Source organism: Notechis scutatus, chromosome 4 (assembly GCF_049901735.1).
Source record: "Notechis scutatus isolate UNSWTSFEM ecotype Mainland chromosome 4, rNotScu1.2, whole genome shotgun sequence".
NCBI lineage: Eukaryota > Metazoa > Chordata > Lepidosauria > Squamata > Elapidae > Notechis > Notechis scutatus.
This window is the reverse complement of record NC_142012.1, coordinates 18,656,607-18,678,216: the sequence shown is the minus strand read 5'-3', so window position 1 is coordinate 18,678,216 and position 21,610 is coordinate 18,656,607. Positions and strand designations below refer to the sequence as shown.

Below are 21,610 nucleotides of genomic sequence, written 5' to 3'. Positions count from 1 at the left end.
ACATTTGAAGCCCATGTCCAGGATCCTTCTGTGTGTGGTGGCTCTTGATGCACTGACTCCAGCCTCAGTCCACTCCTTGTGAAAGTCCCCAATACTTTTGAATGGCCTTTGCCTGACAATCCTCTCCAGGCTGCAGTCATCCCTGCTGCTTGTGCACCTTTTTCTTCCACACTTTTCCCTTTCACATAACTTTCTATTAATGTGCTTTGATACAGCACTTTGGGAACATCCAACTTCTTTTGCAATTACCTTTTGAGGCTTTCCCTCCTTATGGAGGGTGTCAATGATGGTTTTCTGCACAACCGTCAGGTCAGCAGTCTTTCCCATGATTGTGATTCCTACTGAACCAGACTGAGAGACCATTTAAAGGCTCAGGAACCCTTTGCAGGTGTTATGGCTTAATTAGCTGATTAGAGTGGGACACTTTGAGCCAAGATTACTGAACCTTTTCACAATATTCTAATTTTCTGAGATTGTGGATACAGCACTTTGGGAACATCCAACTTCTTTTGCAATTACCTTTTGAGGCTTTCCCTCCTTATGGAGGGTGTCAATGATGGTTTTCATGAGCTGTAAGCCATAATCATCCCAATTATGACAAATCACAGCTTGAACTATCTTACTTTGCATGTAATGAGTCTATCTCATATATTAGTTTCACCTTTTAAGTTGCATTACTGAAATAAATGAACTTTTGCACGATATTCTAATTTTTCGAGTTTCACCTGTATAAGATGTTAAACAACCTTGCTTTAATTTTTATAAATATATATATATTACCTCAGGTAAAAGAAGTTTAATTTGTTAGTGATTACATTTAAATGGAATTACAGTATGCCCTGAAGAAATATTTATACTATTTATCTCAGAAGTCTTCATAAGACCTAAATTCATAAGACCTAAATTCAGTTTAAAACTGTTTTTGGATTAGACATAATCCTTCTAAACTGAGAAGCCCTTACAACACTGTCTATATATTTATTTGGCACAAGGAATTACACTCTTAAAGTATAATAACTCTACTAAATCAATACACCCAAGTTACAATAGTGCAATCTGTGGTAAATAGATTTCACTATTGAAAGGTTTTGTAGCCACTTTGAAGGCTACAAAATCCATATGAAAGAAGCACATTGAGTCGAAAAAATCCTTGTGCATGATATAACTTATATACGGTTTAGTACTTGAGAGTTCAAGGTAGAGAAAAGGTTAAAAATGTTGGGGTTACATTGACAAATATAAACTCTAAATTGTTTCAAAACAATTTTGCAGCTGTGTGAAATGATATTAAAGATGAGATAACTTGCAATTATCTTCATTGGGCAGAATCTGTGTAAATAAGATGAATATTTTACCAAAGATGTCGATTTTATTTCAGAGTTTACCAATATTAATAACCAACAGTCCATTTCAACAATGGCAAAAGGATATTTCTACATTTATATGGCAAACGAAAAAAAACCCAAGAATTAGATATAAATCTGCAAGATGCTAAAGAAAGAGAAGCTTTGGGTTTATTAGATTTGAAATTGCCACATGAGGTTTCACTTAACAATTGCTTAGTGATAAAGTTGCTGGTCCCAATGGTAACCATTAAGTGAGGATTATAAGCAAGGTATTTTAATATTTAGATTGTTTTCAACAAAAGAAGGATAGTGACTAAAACATTTTTGACAGAAATAAATTACACAACTGTTCTTTCTTATTATGAGGACAAAACTTGCTAGATTTTAAAATTGACAAGCATATTTTTTTCCTTCTCAAAAGTGCCTTTATAATTATAGGGGTGCTTAAACATTTCCTAAATTCCCTTTCCTGTCCATTTTTTAAAAATTAACATAATGTAGAGCTGATTCAATATGAAAAGCACACTTAACTTTGTGAGGAGAGTTGTTGACTACTTTTTATAAGCATCAATGGCTTACAACTTTAAGAAGATGTCTCAAATTCAGCACCTCAGATAAGGGTCATGGTTGTTTTTAAATATGGTCATCTCTCTAAAATGAGCATCCGCTTGGCTGCTAATGTTCACAATTCAATGCTTTTAAAGAGATGTGTGAGTGCTTTGATAACATCCAGTGGTGGGGCTGCTACCAGTTCGGACCAGTTCTAGTGAACCAGTAGTTCCAACAATCAGCTGGCCCCGCCCCTCTGTACCCGCCCTTTCCTGTCCTATATTTCCATCTTTTTCAGCTCAGCTGATTCGCATGACACAGTAGATTTCCGTGCCTCCGCTGTTCTACTTACTGGGGCTGCCCTAGAAGGTAAGTTGTAGAGATTCAAATTGGTGTTTTTTGAATACTGTGCACGCTCACAAAACCAGTGGTTAAACTAGTTGCAGCCCACCACTGATAACATCCAATGTTTTATTGAAGAAAGTTGTTCCTAAAGGGCTAGGAAAATAAATGTGTGTTTGGAACTTCCCAGGTGCAGGATGTTTACATGATGATGGTTAGTGTTTGCAAAGGCTGAAGGTTAACATAACCTTTACAAGCCCGGGTTTAGGAAATGCTTTCAATAGCTTTCACCTCTCCCAGTAAAAGGTCCTTGTTAATCCATCCACCTGTGCACTCAGCCATCTCTTCCTGCAGGTAGGTTGACAGTATTTACATATTCTTTGTGGTGATTCAAGGTAATAGAGAAACCCAACACCACGGCCTTAAAAATATACCAGAGTCTGTGGGCTTCATTCTGAGCCAAAATTAAATGCTTTAAACAAATCTCGTCCCCTTGTGAAATTCTCCAAGTACGATACAAATTGCCAGCTCTCACTAGGTGGCACTTGGACAGATAGGTAGATGTGTTATGCACTCAAGTAAATATTTGCAGTTAGATCTTTTATGTTTGCATTCTTCACCGTATAGACCTTATCTGCATGAAGTGGCACAAAAGGAATAACTAAAGTTACACTTTCTATGTCACAAAGACCGGCAACTTCTTAAGAAAGTTAGAAACAGCAGAAACACTTTTTAAAAAGTGCCTAAAAAGTGAGTTTATAAAAGTCATTGTCACATTCAACAATACAGACATCCTAATTTCTTTTGAAAGAACTGAGTACTGATATGTACAAACATATATTCTGTAAAAAGAAATACTATAAGTGTTTTAAATTCTGCCTATATAGAATATTGAGTAAACTATATTTGCAAGCTATGAACTTTGTTCCTTGATTTAATTCTAACAATAGACTTTTTTAAAAAAACCAAAGAATTGGGTGGTTTCTTTTTAAGTAACCCGGACAGCAACTATATTGTTAGAAAAGGAAGGAAGGACAACTTGAAATCCATTCAACCTTCATCTTAACTGAATGAAAAACATAACTACATCAGTCTAAAATGTACTTGTACATTTTGCCTTTTTATTCTATCAAAAGCCATCCACCTTAAATCAGTGTAGTATGTATGATTTGGGTTTCTCTAGGCCTAAGACTTATAGGAAAATGTGTTGGCACAGAACAAATATACTTAATATTTTCTCTTGTATTAATCAGAATTAACTCCAAATATCAAATATAAAGTTTAAAAGGTTAACAGAATCAACACCATATGGAAAGACATTTGTCTTCTTTTTCTGCCAAGACTATAATATTTCTGTAATGTAAAATGCATTATCCAGAAAGATTACCATAATAGGAAAATGAGCTTAGAAGGAGAAAAAAAGAACCTATATAAAAGCCTCCATCATATATGTTAAGCAGGAGCATAAGTTAAACAACAGTTAGACAAAATTTTCCTTACCAGGTGATCCCTTTCTTTAGTAAATGATATTTACTCATCCTAAAATCTCAGTATTTATTTGGGTAGCAAAATTAACCACCATTTACAGATGCATTTTTCATTATTTGGTTTAATCTTTTAAAAGCATTTAAGTCAAATGGGCATGACACCAAGTTAAATCATGGGCACAGCAAAGTATGTAAATTGCACAGTGTGTGAAGATTTCTCCACCAACCTGCAGGTGTTGTTTTTTGAATTTTCGGGACAGTAGTGATGACAGTGACACCAGAGCTTCTTCTGGGTAGGAGCAGCTGCTGTGCTTCCTCCATCTTCTTTCCTAGCATCGATATTTCCTTTCCCAGAATTCCTCAAGGGCCTGCTGTCTAGAAAGTTTGCTACACAGGAGAAGAAAACAACAGCAATGCAAATAAGACTAAGAATTTTGAGTCGGTAGTCCAGAGTTCTGGAAGATGCAGGTCATAAAGGACTCACACACATAAATGACAGATGTACTCATTGTTGAAATATTGTAACTTTTTCTAATTCATAGCAACAAGATCACTTAATTTTTATTTTCTTTACTTTTGATTATATAAAATTTACTACCCATCATTATAACTTATCTATCTGTATTTGAGAAACATTCCTATTACAGATCCCTTCCCACGTTTGACTCTGGCATCCTTGATATTTATGATATTAAGGGCTTTTCCATACAGTATTGTTTGCACTACCCAAATTCTTAAAGCTGAGTGCAGAGATATTTTTAGTTATGCAAAACAAAAATTCTCTATGTTGCGAGAAAGTGAATTAAATTTAAATAGTTTTTAAATAGGACAATATATTTAATACTACATGTTTTGACGGCAGCGAGAATTGTATTTGCACAACACTGGAAAAATGAGGAAACTCCTACAGATGAAAATATCATTTAAAAAATATTAGATTGTGCAGAAATGGATAGGTTAACATTAAAGATAAAGAATAAAGAGGATACAGAATATTTTTCAAGATGGGATTTGTTTTACCAATGGTTAGATAGTAGAGGTAGAAATTAGAAGTTGGAAGACTACCACTATGTACAAGTAAATAATATTATTATTACTATTATTATGTATAACTAAATTCAGACAGTACACTGTTCATTAAGCACTTATGTATGTTAAAGAAAAATGCATAAATAATTTTTTTTAAATGTAAATAGTTCTTTATTCCAATAGACTACCTGATCCATTGCTGTAAAGGAGAAGCTGCAAAGGTTCCAAGTTTGCATTTCAAAGTCTGTAGCTAGCTCTGAGGGAAGGTTTTGAATTTATGTTTACCAACAAAGAAATAAAGGGACACTAGTATAGATCTATTCCAAGTTATTTAGTTCTCATCAGCTAGCCATACCCTCTTGGGATTTGAATGCCGGAGCGGAAGCAGTATGCTCCCTCCTATAATTGGTTGCCCTGATAGACCGGTCTCACACTCTAAGGCAAGTGTCTTCAAACTTGGCAAAAGTTTAAGGCTTGTGGACTTCAACTCCCAGAATTCCTGAGTTAACATGACCGGAGAAGGAATTCTGGGAGTTGAAGTCCACAAGTCTTAAAGCTGACAAGTTTGAAGACCCCTGGTCTGAGGGAAGGTATTCTGGGACTTTTGCAACCAGGAACTGCACTGTGATCTACCAAATTATTGTAGAAACTATGCAGCATTAAACCTAAAGCAGGTGAACAAGATAACAGTATTTCTAAACTTAAGGCAATGGTTGACTACATATATTAATAGTCTTAAGATACAAACATCTTCAAGGTGAAGTGCAGACAATCCACATTTAGCAACTGCCCTGTTTAGTGATCATTTCTAGTTACCACAGAGATAAAAAACCAAACCTTGCCTTCATGACCTTTGCAGGTCTATAAAGCAAAGGAAAATTTAAGATTGTAAGCCCAACCACTGCTTCACTTAGTCACTACTTTGCTTAACAACTGAGTTGTGGCTCCCAATATGCATTAGCATATTGATTTTACCTTTCTTCAAACCACTACTTATAAAACTAATTCCTGATTGGGGGTCCAAGGTTTTGCTTTCAAAATATTTGAGTTTAACTTTCTAAATATCTGAGCAATATTTAAGAATTTTTGTAGAGTCTCACATCAATACATATAACAGATGGAGTTTTTTAAAAGCTCTTTAACCCAGTGTAGAGCAGAATATATTAATAGCTACAAATTTAAAAATCTTGTTTTATATATTGAAAAATGTATTTACTTAACAAACTTATACAAGCAGATTTCTTATTAGGATAAGTAACTTCAGTTATTTTGGCTCTCTAAGAATTTTTTAGAATTTTGTTTTAGATAAGCTTTCTCACACACAATAACCCACAAAATATTAATTTTTGCATATTAGGGCATTTTAAATTCCAAACTACAAAGGACAATTTAACATCAACAGATGTTAGCTTTTTGGGTCAGTGGAACAGAGCCTTTTAAAACTAAAGCTCAATTTTCAGCAAATAAGCACAAAACTGGGATTGTGACTAACATTGTTATTCATGGACAGAAGACTGACTTTTTACAAATGTTCTAGGCAGAAGTTTCAGACATCTGGCAAAGTGAAATTTAAAAAAAAATTAAAATAATAATAATAATGAAGAATTAAAAAGGTCAGCCATGTACATGTCTTTTTAAAAAATGTGAATATTTTCTCACTTTTCTGAAATTTACAGAACAAGCAAATTCAATCTATCCTATACATAACTATCTCTCACACACAATCACCACAAGCATTTAGGAACCCAAACTAATCAATTTTTAAGATTTATATCACTCTTTAGGATTTAGTAGAGACAGGTCACTGACTGTAGAAATAATCTATAATCCAGACTCTTATGTAATTCAGACTTGGCTACTAAACTAAAATAGCTCTTGCAAAAAACAAAGAAACAAAGAGAACGTATGTTAGACACCTTCTAAAGTCTAAAGAAGAGTAGCTACTAGAAAAACATACTCTGAGTTTACTTTATTAAGGCAATTTCTCCAGAGAGTTCCACTGATGTTCATCCATCCTTACATTCAGGAGGCAGATATAAACTTGCATGAATAATTTTCCAGATGATTAATTTAATAACAGAGCCCTTATTGTGTTAACATTTTTCTGTGTGATGTGCTTCACCGATTATGATGGTTTGTTTTATTATTGTCCCCAGTTTTCTGGTTTTGCTTGTGAGGATTCTTTTCATGATAGCACAACAGGCTATTAATTTCAATGTAAGGAAACAGGATTTGCAATTTTTTTGACAAGACAGAAAAGCAGGATCCGAAGGAGAGAGCCTAAATCCACTGGCTTAATGTGGAGCCTGTTATAATGGCTAATCTTAATGATTACAAGAAACAACAATGAGCTTTCACCCAACTATAATCTGCAAATTCACTCCCAAACTGTACAAATGTTTCTGCTTTCCAGAAATTCAGAGCAGCTGTTAAATTTGGTTATGCTGGAAGCACCCTAGCTTCCTAATATTCTAACAGGAATTCAGTGGGATCTCTTTGCTCTTTTGGCAGACAGCCAACAAGCTCAGAAAAGAGGCAACATTGTAAGAAGAACTCTAAAGCCATAGAAAAAAGTGCTGTGTCAACTAACTAGTTCATAATACTTGGCTCTAGACAAAAATAAAAGAAACACATGCCAGATCTTTTCACTTGCTTTTCAATCTATAAAATCCTGTTTGCATGGATGTATGTAAACGCTTATATGCAGACTTTGGAGAAGGAAAACTCAGAAATTTGAATTAAAATATGAAACAAATGTTTTATCTATAAAACATGGCAATTTAACTGAAGCTCTCGGTCACAAGGACTATTCAGACATAAAGAATCCAAACACAAAGAAGTAGAAGTGGCTTTTGTTATTACTTCTGCACTTTTCCACACTACAAGGAGAAAGAAAGAACTGGAATCAGATATCCTACATTTATCTAAACACAGGATCTCATCAATCCTATAAAGAAATTACTGAAGTGACATCAGGTTTCCTGTGCTCTAAGTACTTGGTTTATTTTATCCCTAGAAATCCAGCAGCACTGCTTTTGTCTGATGGAAACACCAGATTACTGCAAATCAACAGTATTTTAGCTTCTTCTGGAGAACACTGTGTACCAAGAGACAAATCTTGGAGGCTGGTGGAGAGTGTGAAATGGAAGCTAGTACATATAGGTCTGAACATCAGATATTAGAACCGAAATTGACAAACTAGAACATGTTCAAAGGAGAGCGACCAAACTAATCAATGGTCAGGAAAGAAAAACTTACATGATATGGTTGGAGGCATCCCAAAGGTACTTTTTCAAGAGGCAACTGGACTTTGTGGTTTTTCTTTGAAGACATTTCGCTTCTCTTGGAAGCTTCTTGGAAGAGAAGCGAAGCACCTTCAAGGAAAAACCAGAAAGTCAGTTGCCTCTTGAAAAAGCACTTTTCGGACAACCAAGACCTGGATGACTGAGAATCTACAAAGACATTTGGTTGGAGGTATGTTTAATCTGGAGAAGAGAAAACTGAAGAAGATGGGATAGCTGTTTCCAGGTATCTAAAGCAGTGTTTCTCAACAATGGCAACTTAAAGTTTTGTGGATTTCAACTCCCAGAATTCCCCATTCATATGGCTGACTGGGGAACCCTGAGAATTGAAGTCCACACATTTTAAAGCTGCCAAAGTTGAGAAACACTGATCTAAAGAGTTGATGCATATAAGAAAAGGTAGTCAGACTTGTTCAAGTATTGTAATGAATACTGAATTTAAATTAAGAGATAATACATTTTCATTGAACATCAGGAAAACTTTCCTAGTGGTAAAACATGTTCAACAATGGAAAGGATTACTTTAGGAGTAAGGGGCCATTTCCACTGGAGGTGTTGCTACTGAAGGTTAATGGTTATCTATCAGCTCTGCCGTGCTAACTAATTCCTGTCTTGAGCAGAAGGTTGGACAATATAATCCAGAGGAAGAGCCATGGTGGCACAATGCAGTACTGCAGGCTACTTCTGCTGGCTGCCAGCAGTTTTGGCAGTTCAAATCCCACCAGGCTCAAGGTTGACTCAGCCTTCCATCCTTCTGAGGTCGGTAAAAGGAGGACCCAGATTGTTGGGGGCAATAGGCTGACTCTGTAAACTGCTTAGAGAGGGTTGCAAAGCACTGTAAAGCAGTATATAAATCTAAGTACTATTGCTATATAAATACAAGTGCTATTGTTTTTGCTAATTTATAAGACCTCTCTCAACTTTTGTGTGTGTGTGTGTGTGTAAATGGGGACAGTTGAAGTATATTTAAAACAATGACGGGGATCTAAAGATACCTTATACAAATGGTAAGAATCTTGTGACTGGCATCTCACTATGTGTGAAATGCTTTAAAAAAACTTTGACCAACTTATCTTGTAATGGTGCTGACTCCTTTCACTCCAATGACCTGTTCTTGGTGATTTATTGTGGCTTTGGTCCCTGATTGGCTTACCTAGCACTTAGGTTGTCTACGGCCTATCATCTGCCATCAATACAACTTTTGATTGAAGCCTGACTTTCTCCGATAATGAGAAAGCCTTGGCCAGGACAGCAATAGATGCAAAAAGATGCAGTCAAAAATGAGCATTCAGCCATTCTCACATCCAGGGTGGATTTGATTTAAATCAAGTCGGTTTAAATCACAATTTAAATCATAATTTAAATCACTAGTAAAAAGGCTTGATTTAAATCATAATTTTTAAAGAGCAACTGTCATCTCTGTCCCATAGCAGCTCCTCCTCTGACCTGCTATTGATTCACTGACAGTCCCAATATTGCAGAATATACAGCTTCATGCTACATGACTAAGCTCCGTTTTATGCTGAATAAACTAAATTATTAATGTATCTTAAATAGAAAACTATCTTTAGATAGATTTGTACTCCAAAAGCATTTTATTAAAATAAATTTATAAAAATAAAAAAACATGCTGGGTCTTCCTATTGGGGGAGGTCATATTATTGGAGAAACACAGTATTTTTTAATAAAATACTTCTAACCGTCTTTCTCCTTTCTCCAGAATATACTATGATATATACTAATATATCAAGAATATATAATTATTTAAAGAAAAAACTCTTCCTGTGTATATTATTAAGAAAAAAAATCTATAGTATAGACCAGGGACCTCCAATCTAGTCAACTTTAAGACTTGTGGACTTCAACTCCCAGCAAAACTGGCTGAAGAACTCTGGAAGTTGAAGTCCACAAGTCTTAAAGTTGCCAAGGTTGGACACTCCTGGTATAGACCATGCCTATTTACATTCATTTTACTTTGGCTTGGTACAACCTTGCCAAATCTCCATCCCCAATGAGAATCATGTGACCAGACAGTAAAACTACTGTACTGCTGCTAAGGGAGTTTCCATTAACAAAACAGAGCACCTTATGTTGGGTTAAGCCTGCACCTGTGATCAGTTATTCACCAGTTAAGAAATGCAGCCCAGGCTTGGGTGCTTAATCCATCTCAGCTGTTCTTTCCCCAGCTTCTATTCTCTTTGATTGCACAGTTGGCAAGCAGAAACCTGTTTGACTAGGCAAAGAGCTGCATGTGTGATTTTTATGTTAATTATTTTATTTATTAAATTTTTCGGCCTCCTATCTTCCCTATAGAGTAAATCTGAACAGCTTACAACTGGTAAAACAAGTAGAAAAATAATTCTAAAATATTAAAACTACACAGGTCAAGATTTGAAAACTAAACTGAAACCAGAACTAAGAGATAACGGGACAGGGATGAGGTCTTCTAACTCATCAGCTAACTCCTCCATCATGTGAAACTGTCTAAATGACAAAAGAAAGCTGAAAGAAAAAGAATATACTGTGGGAATATATAGAGCAGCAGTGTCAAACTGGTGGCCCCTGAACTGAATGTATCACACACAACCCACGCCCACCCCAGCTCTGCGAATTAGAAAAAAGATGCAACCTGCAATAGTTGAATCTTCCAAGTGATCTTCAAGGAAAGACCCAAATAGTTTCTTCTTCTTCTTCTTCCTCCTCCTCCTCCTCTACTGGTTCTGTGGGCGTGGCTTGGTGGGAGTGGCATGACTTGGTGGGCGTGGCATGACTTGGTGGGCATGGCAGGGGAAGGATACTACACAATCTCCATTCCCTCCCCACTCCTGGGGGAAGGTTACTGCAAAATCCCCATTCCCTCCCCACCCCATTAACCTGCTTTCGGGCTCCGTTGTCCTGTGCAGGGCAACCAAAGAAAACCCAGCCAATCAGCTGGGACTCCGGAGACAAAGAATAGATGGAGGCAGGGCCAGTCAGAAGTGGTATTTGCCGGTTCTCCAAACTACTCAAAATTTCCACTACTGGTTCTCCAGAACTGGTCAGAACCTGCTGAATACCACCTCTGAAACACTTGTTATAGTCATCCAGAAGCCATCTTTGCAGTTTTTCTGGCTAAAGAATTCAAAATATTTGAAAATACTAAGAGCAATTATTTGGATTACAAGGAATAAAGAATCTTTCACCAAGTGCCTTCCTCTGAAGACATCATAAATAACACCTCCCATAATGGTGTGCCATCTCTAGAATGCTTGCCATACATTTTAAATCGTTTCACACCAAGCACAATATTTTTCAACTATTAGGCAAACCTTGTTTTCATTCCAAGGTTTTCTTTAATTTATGCTACTAAACTTAGCTATATGGTGCGTTTTATTTGTTTTACAGCTGTCTGCAATTAGGTTGCCAATGTACTTTATTTTATAAATATTCAGCAGTAAGTGAACATTAGAATGTATAACGGCTTTACAAATGATGCATAGATGTTCTACACAGATTCCATAATAAATGTAAGCTCTCCATTTCATTAGGAAAGAAAAATAAATACATCTTTAAAGCTCTTAACTGATACATAAACTATGAAAGGTTTAGAAAGGTTGTCCCAGCTATGATGCAGAAAACAATGTTTTTCTTGTGTTACAAAAAGGTGAAGGTTTCCCCTCTCCAGTCATGTCCAACACTAGGCAATGTTTCCGAGCCAAGGGAGCCAGCATTGTTCCATGATCACATGGCTGGCATGATTGTATGCCAAGGCACACTGAACGCTGTTACCTTCCCACTGGAGTCGTACCTATTTATCTACTTATATTTGCATGCTTTTGAACTGCTACATTGCTAGGAGCTGGAGCAAAAATGGGAGCTCATGGCATCAACCAATGCTTGGATTTTTGAACCGCCAATCTTATGGTTGATAAGCCCAGCATTTTAACTGCTAGTCCAGGGGTCCCAATCCCTGGTCGTGCCCAGCACCAGTCTGCGGCATGCCAGAAACTGGGTTGCACAAAGCAAAACTCCATCTGCAGGATGCAGACAGTATGCAAAACCATGCCCCCTCCTCTAGTCCATGGAAAAACTTTGCTCCATGGAACTGGTCCCTGGTGCCCCAAAGGTTGAGGACTACTGCGCTAGACCACACCCCTTCATGAATTACATTATTCACACATACACATGCACACACACACACACACACACACTTTTACATGTGTATGCACTAAGCATATTATTATGTTTACAATATAATAAAAAGATAACAAGATTATTCAAAACAATTAAAAATTCAGAAAAATAAAAGTCCAAGAAACCAAGAGGGCAGCCAACATGGAGGTGGAGTCCTTTTTAGGCCTTTGTGACAAATTATTTACATAGTTATGATGAATAATACCTCACATTATTTTAAAATATTTCCTTTACAGTTTATCGTTCAATTACAGTAAGTTATAGGTTAAGATAGTATTTATCACATTCTGTTCTAATAAAGGCAAAACAGTGAAACTCCTAAATAGGGCCCACTATTTCAAACTATCCACATACTGTATGAAGTGCTTATTCTGATTTCTTCTATGTTGTAAGCCAGCAGATCAGTAGTTATGACTAGCAGAGTCTCAAAGATAATATGTTGATTATTTTTATTTTTTTTTACCTCAGGAGCAATTTTACTGCAGTATTTTGAGAGCTACCTATCTACATTTTTTAGCATAAACAGGAGTCATTCTATTCAAGAGTGCAAAAATTAGAGTTACTGTTGTCATTCCACAGTAGTAAGTTTAAAAAACAGTGTAAATAATGCGTTTTTAACTGATGCAGTCTCGCCCGAGATAAATAATACTTAGGTAAGTAAATAACTAAGCTGCTGTACCCAAAAAAGGTCCATTTGTCATGACAATTCATTTAGAAAATCCACAGTGGAAGGCACAATTCAAAAGACTAAATCACAAAGTAAGTATTAAGTAACAAGATATGCCAAGGACACTTAAAGTATGCTACAATCAGACCTGCCTATCAGAGTCTAAAATGTTAAAAGATAACTTTGCTGGGTGCTATGACTTTGTTTTTTAAACTGTGATTTAGAAAGCAAAGCTTTTGCTTTCAAAAATCCTAGTCTTTTTACTTGCATATACTATGTATTCTGCAAAAGACTATTGTAGCTTTTTTAAAGCAACATTTTCACTTTATGATAAAGAAATTAAGTGGAGTCATGAAACAAAAGAGCATATTACATCGGTCATCTGCCTTGTCACTCATCTCTTTTGGCTTCTCTATTCATCTCAAGTACTGATTTAACTTTCCATACCATGTTATTTCTATGTTTTTAAGATTGTGCTATATTCACATTCACATATAAAACCTATAGTGGTGCCGTGGTTAGAATACAGTATTGCAGGCTGACTCTGCCATTGCCAAGAGTTCGATCCTGACAGGCTAAAGTTAGACTCAGCCTTCCATCCTTCCGAGGTTGGTAAAATGAGAACCCAGATTGCTGGGGGCAATATGCTGACTCTGTAAACCACTTAGAGAGGGCTGTAAAGTCCTATGAATCGGTATATAAGTCTAAGTGCTACTGCTAGTGCTATTCTGCAGCTACTTCATGTAGCATGATGGTATTTTCCATATACATATATAAGACCCATTGAGATATTTTAGGTTCATGGGCAAACTTTAAATTTTGAGGTCTTATGAAAACCAATCCAAAATAAGGGAATTTAGAGAATATAGACCACACAGTCAAGATCCTGGAAAAAACTGAATAACACAACTCCTATTTCTTTGAAATTTGAAAGCTCTGTGTCAAAGCTTTTTTTCCTGCTTTTCTAGCACAATTGGATACTCAATGGAGTATTTTCTTTGGATAGTGTGTAAAAATTTCTAAACTTAGGAAAACAAGTAAATTAATAATATAGCCTTTCCATACTAAGCTTGTGATCACAACTGTGATGCCTACAATTCATGCATTTTTTTTCCTCCAAACTGTCAGATCCCTTTGTTCTCAAGGTTAAATGTAGTTCTTTCTTATAGAAAATAAATAAGGTATACCAGCTCTTCCTTAATCAATAGCATCCAATATTAAATATTTTGCATTCAAAATATAAAAAACAAAAAAATGTATTGTATTTATTGTTTACTGTACTTATATCTCCCCTGTTCTCTATTAAGTCAAAATGAGGGTTTCACCTAAATTTATTCCTGTAATAACAACTCTGTCAGATAGACTGGACTGAGACAGACACAATGACAGCTCTAAAGAATACAGCGATCTGAGTGATTTCATTCAATTATCTTCATATTTATCATTTTTAATAGAAATTCATTTTCTTGTAGTTATGATCATTTAGGTTGCGTTCTTTTCAGTCTTTCATAGAGGTTCTTTTAGAAACTGAATACATATCTTAAGTCAGTGTTGACTCTTAGCAAGTACACCACTACAGTTTCCCCAGGTGGATGTATTCTCAATTTCATCCTTTAGATCAGGGGTAACAAACTAGATTTCTTCAAGGGCCAGATCAGCATTGTAGTTTTCCTCCATGGGCCAGCCAGAGAAAGGGGGACAGGACAGATGCCTCCTGCAGCACCTGCCAGCACCCCATTTTCAGCCCCCCCCCTCCATTTTCATCCTGGATGGCCTCCTGCAGTACTTTGCCTTCCAAAACAGGGCGCAGGGGTGCCCACACAGGGCCCCCTGCAGTCTGTTTTGGCTGCCAGAGGCATCATGGGCTAGTCTTTGCTATCTCCAGGCCGGCCCCACAGGCCAGATTTAAGCACCCAGATCTGGCCCACAGGCCTTGAGTTTGACACTGCTGCTTTAGATGCTGCTGTCACTCTTGCTGTAATTGAATTCATCTTTTTTTTTTCTTCTTCTTCTCTTCCATCTTTCAATCACAGATGGGATGTAGGTTCTCATACGTGTCCAAATTAAGTTAATTTGAATCTGTATAGTTTGGAGATGGATTATTGTAAAGCTACTCCAAGGACTCTATGTAAAAAATATTAGAATATGGCCTAATCAATGGATTGAACTGATGTTTCTGTTGAGGATCACTTTCATCATCAATTCAGACACTATCTCTTATGTATGCTTTAATTTAAATTTCATGATGCTTCTATGCATCACTTTACTTCCTTTCAATGAATTTAGAGCAAACCCAGTAGAAAAGATTTTTTAATATATTTTGTCTCAGTTTGTCTGGATTCTCCCTTTGAACATATTGCTTTGCTGTTGCTTCTAAAGCTATTCAATCCATATGCCTATATATCAGCATTTTAAATTTCAACATGATTCATGCTCACTGGAACTATTTGTATCCAGCATTTGGAGAAGTATAAGTTGTATAATCCTGCAAAACTGTGCTAAATGTTGGACTACCTCCAAATTTATCATCTCATTAAATCCCTTTTTTATTCCAACTGGCTGTCTCAAGGTGATCATTACTCTGCTTCATGATAAACTCAAACAAGGAATACATGACTGCTGAAATTATATTTCTCCTACTGGTTATGTTCTCAATATCACTTTTTGTGGGAACTCTGAAAGCTGAAATTGCAATTAATCTGGAAGACAGACAGACAGACAGACAGACAGACATACACCCCAGCCTGGAAAAAGACTGCAGTATTATCAATTGAAATGAACCAAATTATAATTCTTATTTCTCCCATCAACAAACAAAGAACCCAAAGCTTGCACAAGATCGACTCTCCCATTACAAGTGTCAGGTGTTACAATGGCAGGCCAGAAGTGAGAATACCCAGGTGTGAATTATGTCACTAACTGAAAACAACTCAGGTTGTCTGGAATCTGATACCACTACCCACACATTCCTCTGAGCATTACACAAGCCTCCCTAAAGGAATATTACACTAATGCTGCTGACTTCTTACAAAGTCTTTATATACCATCCCTCCTCCTTTCCCTAGATTGTCCAAAGCCTGGAAATGTGGATATTGTTCAACTAAAGGGTTTTTATGCTCTTTTCAGTCAGTTCTTCCAGACATGCAATGCACAATCTCGTTTAAAAATATTTCCCTATTGACTCATTTATTATTTCAATTTGCATTATGGTAACATCCCAGTATCTTGAAACACACTGGTATATAAATCACAAATGTATCTAAAGTCCTATTGTCTTCTCATTATGACATAGAACGACAACTTCTTTACCTAAACAAATGCTGCAAACACACGTATTTGCTAAAATGACCTAAGTTTAATTCTAGCTTGTGAAAGTAGTGTACCTGGCACTAAATCTCAATTTATTGTCCTTTATGCACATATTAGGTTGTGATGAATTAAAAATTATATGCTGATACTCCTGGAGGGAACTAGGTTGAAAAACTCTCATCTACAGTATTTTGAATACAAAATATGTATGAATCTGTAAAACCAAGTCCAAAATATTTTTTAAAAAATGTGCAAATCACATATCACAAGAGCACACGGAAGAGAAAATCAAAAAAATCCTAACCAAGTCATTCTACATATTTTTGTCATCACACATGATTGTCACTTCATGTAATCCACGGAGCTAACCAATATCTCCTTTTGTCTGTGTTCAATTATTTTCCCCACTTATGAATGCCTGAGCTATCAACATACACACAAATGCTAGAGGTAATTCTTTCCCTTGAGAACACAGGGATTTCTTTTCTGTAGGGTGGAAAGTACTAGTATTGCTTCTATTGATGATTTACTCGTTTTTTTAAAAAATGAATCAAGCAGAAACAAGGATTAGTATTAAGTAGCTATAACAAAACAATGTTAGATGAATGCAGTGAGCCACATCTGATATTCACAAGTAGGATGGTAGATGGAAAGCCAGATCCTTAGTGATTGAGATAATGTAGTTTAACAAGGTGTGTATCCTAATAAAATAGTATGCTTAATACCTTCCAACCCATTCTCAGAAGTCCTATTTACATTAACTCTTATTCCTTTAAGCAAAGGATAAATAATTGTACTTTAGTGATAATTACAGTTTAGGTATTTTCACCTTCCTTTATGTTTTCTCCTGCAGAGATAGAAACAAACTGTTTTCTTCACACAATACACCTAGTTGGCTTTATGGCAGACCAATAACATTTTATATCCCTTTTTACAACTTGTCCCTTGCCATTCTTGTATTGTAGAAAAATATGGTAGCTTCAGTTTATACTATTTTCTGTGCCCTTGGTGCTCTCTGAGCTTTGCTGTTTGCTGGCAAACATACCATTATCTGACTAGGTAACATCATCAATGTGTGTGAGTGTGGAGTTTACTTCTTATTTAGATACAGGTAGCTTGACTTGCAGGGTTGTTGGGAGTGTGGCTTTTTCCTTGGTGGCCCTTGATTGGGGTATTTCTGCTTGATTGTTTGACTGCTTTCAACCCCTGCTACTCTATTTATGATTTGAAATAGTGTACAGGTGAAACTCAAAAAATTAGAATATCGTGCAAAAGTTCATTTATTCCAGTAATGCAACTGAAAAGGTGAAACTAATATGTGATAGATTTATTACATGCAAAGCAAGATAGTTCAAGCGGTGATTTGTCATAATTGAGATGATCATGGCTTACAGCTCATGAAAACCCCAAATCCACAATCTCAGAAAATTAGAATATTGTGAAAAGGTTCAATATTCTTGGCTCAAAGTGTCCCACTCTAATCAGCTAATTAAGCCATTAACACCTGCAAAGGGTTCCTGAGCCTTTAAATGGTCTCTCAGTCTGGTTCAGTAGGAATCACAATCATGGGAAAGACTGCTGACCTGACAGTTGTGCAAAAAAACCATCATTGACACCCTCCATAAGGAGGGAAAGCCTCAAAAGGTAATTGCAAAAGAAGTTGGATGTTCCCAAAGTGCTGTATCAAAACACATTAATAGAAAGTTAAGTGGAAGGGAAAATGTGAAAGAAAAAGGTGCACAAGCAGCAGGGATGACTGCAGCCTGGAGAGGATTGTCAGGCAAAGGCCATTCAAACGAGTTGGGGACTTTCACAAGGAATGGACTGAGGCTGGAGTCAGTGCATCAAGAGTCACCACACACAGACGGATCCTGGACATGGGCTTCAAATGTCGTATTCCTCTTCTCCAGGCGCTCCTGAACAACAAACAATGTCAGAAGCATCTTACCTGGGCTAAAGAAAAACAAAATTGGTCTGTTGCTCAGTGGTCTAAAGGCCTCTTTTCTGATGAGAGCAACTTTTGCATCTCATTTGGAAACCAAGGATCCAGAGTCTGGAGGAAGAATGGAGAGGCACAAACTGCAAGATGCTTGAAGTCCAGTGTTAAGTTTCCACAGTCTGTGTTGATTTGGGGAGCCATGTCATCTGCTGGTGTTGGTCCACTGTGCTTCATTAAGTCCAGGGTCAACGCAGCCGTCTACCAGGAGATTTTGGAGCACTTCATGCTTCCTTCCGCAGACGAGCTTTATGGGGATGCTGAATTCATTTTCCAGCAGGACTTAGCACCTGCCCACACTGCTAAAAGCACCTTGACCGTGGGATTACTTGATTGGCCAGCAAACTCACCTGACCTGAACCCCATAGAAAATCTATGGGGCATTGCCAAGAGAAAGATGACAGACATGAGACCAAACATCCTTGTCTTCCGTGACACCTCAGCACTGCCACAGGCTGATAGCTTCCATGCCACGCTGCATTGAGGCAGTAATTGCTGCAAAAAGGGCCCAAATCAATACTGAGTACATATGCATGCTTATACTTTTCAGAGATCCAATATTGTTCTATGTACAATCCTTGTTTTATTGATTGCATATAATATTCTAATTTCTGTTTATCGATGCATTTTGCTAGTCTTGCCTGTCAGTCCTGCACAATGGCTCAGCCAGAATGAGACATACTGTACAGTGGTCTAAGGTTATACACACAAAACCAGACTTTCCTTCTTACTCTACCTGTCCAAGCAGAGCAGAAGTAACAGTGATCCCACTTTGCATATGTAATCCTCCCAATTAAGAACTCTAATTTATTCTCAACCCCCAAATGGATTCAAAACAGTTTGAGGGCATCTGCTACAGGAATACAGCCTCATTATCTGCATCCTACTCTTCATAAACATATCTCAAAGTAAGCTTTAATAATAGAAAAAATGAATTGGGAGAAATGAATATTCTGGGGAAAAATTAATCTATGATTCCAACAGGAAGTTCTTTTTGTAAAGACTTTACAGAACATTGGAAGATAAGAGCAACAAAGAGAAGTGCAGGTTGGGAGGTTTCAAAGAAAGAATATGAAGGAACATGGTATTCTCGGGACTCTTTTTATGAACTGGGACTTTGCACCACTGTGTGCCTTTCTATTCGACATCTATTTATGATAAGCTAAAAATACAAATGAAAACACATACACAGTCACATGAATAAAAGGTGGCTTTGAAAAATTGCTTCTTAAAATTACATTTAAAAAAAACTTAGTACGTAAGAAGTAAAGAGCATGAAAGACACTCATAGATTTTTGTATTAAAGAAGAAACAGAGAAAAAAAAGATGAGTAGAGCCACACAACATTTCAGAAAATTTTCTTTAGAACACAGTGGCACATGAAAGTAGCAACTGTCTGTGACGCCTTTAAAGCCGTTGGATTTGTTTCCAGAGTTGATGGATATTTTAAGTGTAGCGTTCATGTTATGCATATTCCTAAACAATTTTTTTCTGAATTTTATCTGGAGCATTTCACAATTCCTGAAGCACCACAAATAATTTATAAATATGAACCATGCACTTTCATATACTCCCCACAGTAATTATGCAAGAGACTCTGAAAATGAAGTTTAACTGCCTATTATTCTGTGTAGATTAAGTTCAGAAGAAAAAATAATAAAAGACTATTAAGATAGTTCCTACAAGAAACATATCCTTTCACTTTTTACCCAAATGTATTTAGATTCTTTTAATGAACTCAGTAGAACTGTTATCTGAATGCTAATATTCATTTGCTGCAATAAAAACAGTTGGCATACTCAAATGAACTAACTATGCTAAAGATTAGTACCTCTTAGGTTTATATTACATTGTATTTTACTCAAATGAAAATACTTTTTATTGCAGCTGATACTTTTCTGTTTGTCTCCTGGCAGAGGAATGAATGCTAACATTTATTCTACATGTCTTTAAAGTATTCATTAGCAAATGGGCAAATCAGTTACTAAGATTCATTCTAATTAAGTTTGTGAAATCGAAAACATAAAGTTCCTTTTATAAAATATGTTTATCTGGATTATGGCATTTCTGGTTGATATTTGCACTGAAATATTTTCAAGTTTTATACAAACATGCCTGAAATAACAGGCGTGACAATTCAAAAAAATGTGTGGAAAGCACAATGGATCCTTACTAAACTGTGTGGGATTCTGGAATATTTTCAAAAAGGACTGTGACAACATCAAAGAGATTCATTCAAACTGATCTACAGTGAGAAAAACTGGCATTCCCACTCTTCACTGTAGCTGATAACAGGTTTAGAATCATCATAATTATGAAACTAGGTTTTGCAATCATATTTAACCAATCAGTTATCATACAAAGGTAAACTCATTTCAGTCAATTTACTTTAGAAGAAAATTAATAAAGGAAACACAACTGCAAAGTTATTTGATATTAGAATCTTACTGCTCATATTAGGGATTTCTAAATCTTAACTCTTCCTCTCCTATACACAATATCTTTCACGGAAAAACAATTACCAACCTTCGTACCAAGCAATATGTTTAGCAACCGCAATTGTGACTGGAAACTCCACTGCTAAGTGCTGGGGTGGCTAATCACGTGACTGCAATGGGCTTACCACCTCATTTTCTCTTTGATCATGAAGTGAAACATCACAATTGGAACAGACTTACAACCTCACATCCCTTTTGGTTATTAAGTGAAATAAGATGTGACTGCAATTTATGGTTTTATTTCCACCTACTCTATTAACTCTGCTTGCCAGATGTGAAACATTCAAATGGCGACCACAACACACAGCAATGGTTGGCCATAAAAGGTTTTGTTGTGACCTGTCGACCACCAGCCCGCCAGCAACCGAATCAGAGGAGGAGAAGGAGGAGAGAGACAGAGAGACAGAGAGACAGACAGAGAGAGAGAGAGAGAGAGGGAGAGGGAGAGAGAGAGAGAGAGAGAGAGAGGGAGAGGGAGATGGAGATGGAGTCTGGGCCATCGTCAGTTCTCAGATGGAGAGTCAACAGCCCCCAGGTCTGGAGGTGGTTGATGAAGAAGAAGAACAGCTGGGTTCAGTGCCTGGTGTGTGGCTGTGCAGAAGGAAGAGAAGGGGAAGAGCAGTGGAAAGCCATGGCCCGATCCTGGGGAAGGTAGAGCCATCGCTGCTAGTGAGACCCCATCCTAGTTCTGGGGATAAAAGTCAGGGGGTGGAGATGAATAGGTGTGGCAGACAACTATTTATCTTCCAGACAGATGGATGGGTGAGAGAAATTTTTTGCCAGGACTGCTGGCATTCCTAATAAAGGAATCTTTTGAGTTCACATCAGACAGTTTGTTCTGTTTGGGGAACTGAGTCAGAACAACTTTTTTAAAATACTGTCATAATTTTGAGCAGTTATTAAACAAAGGAG

General features: G+C 36.7%; 1 protein-coding gene across 4 annotated transcripts in view; it reads right to left on the bottom strand.

The window, feature by feature from the left end:
• BMPR1B (bone morphogenetic protein receptor type 1B) overlaps nucleotides 1–21,610 on the bottom strand; it is a 213,377-nt gene that overhangs the window by 23,694 nt on the left and 168,073 nt on the right. For all 4 annotated transcript variants that reach the window (XM_087962878.1, XM_087962877.1, XM_087962876.1 and 1 more), the window contains one exon: nucleotides 3,952–4,111. In XM_087962878.1, coding sequence (XP_087819004.1) covers nucleotides 3,952–4,111 — 160 coding nt within the window. The remainder of the gene's footprint in view (nucleotides 1–3,951; nucleotides 4,112–21,610) is intronic.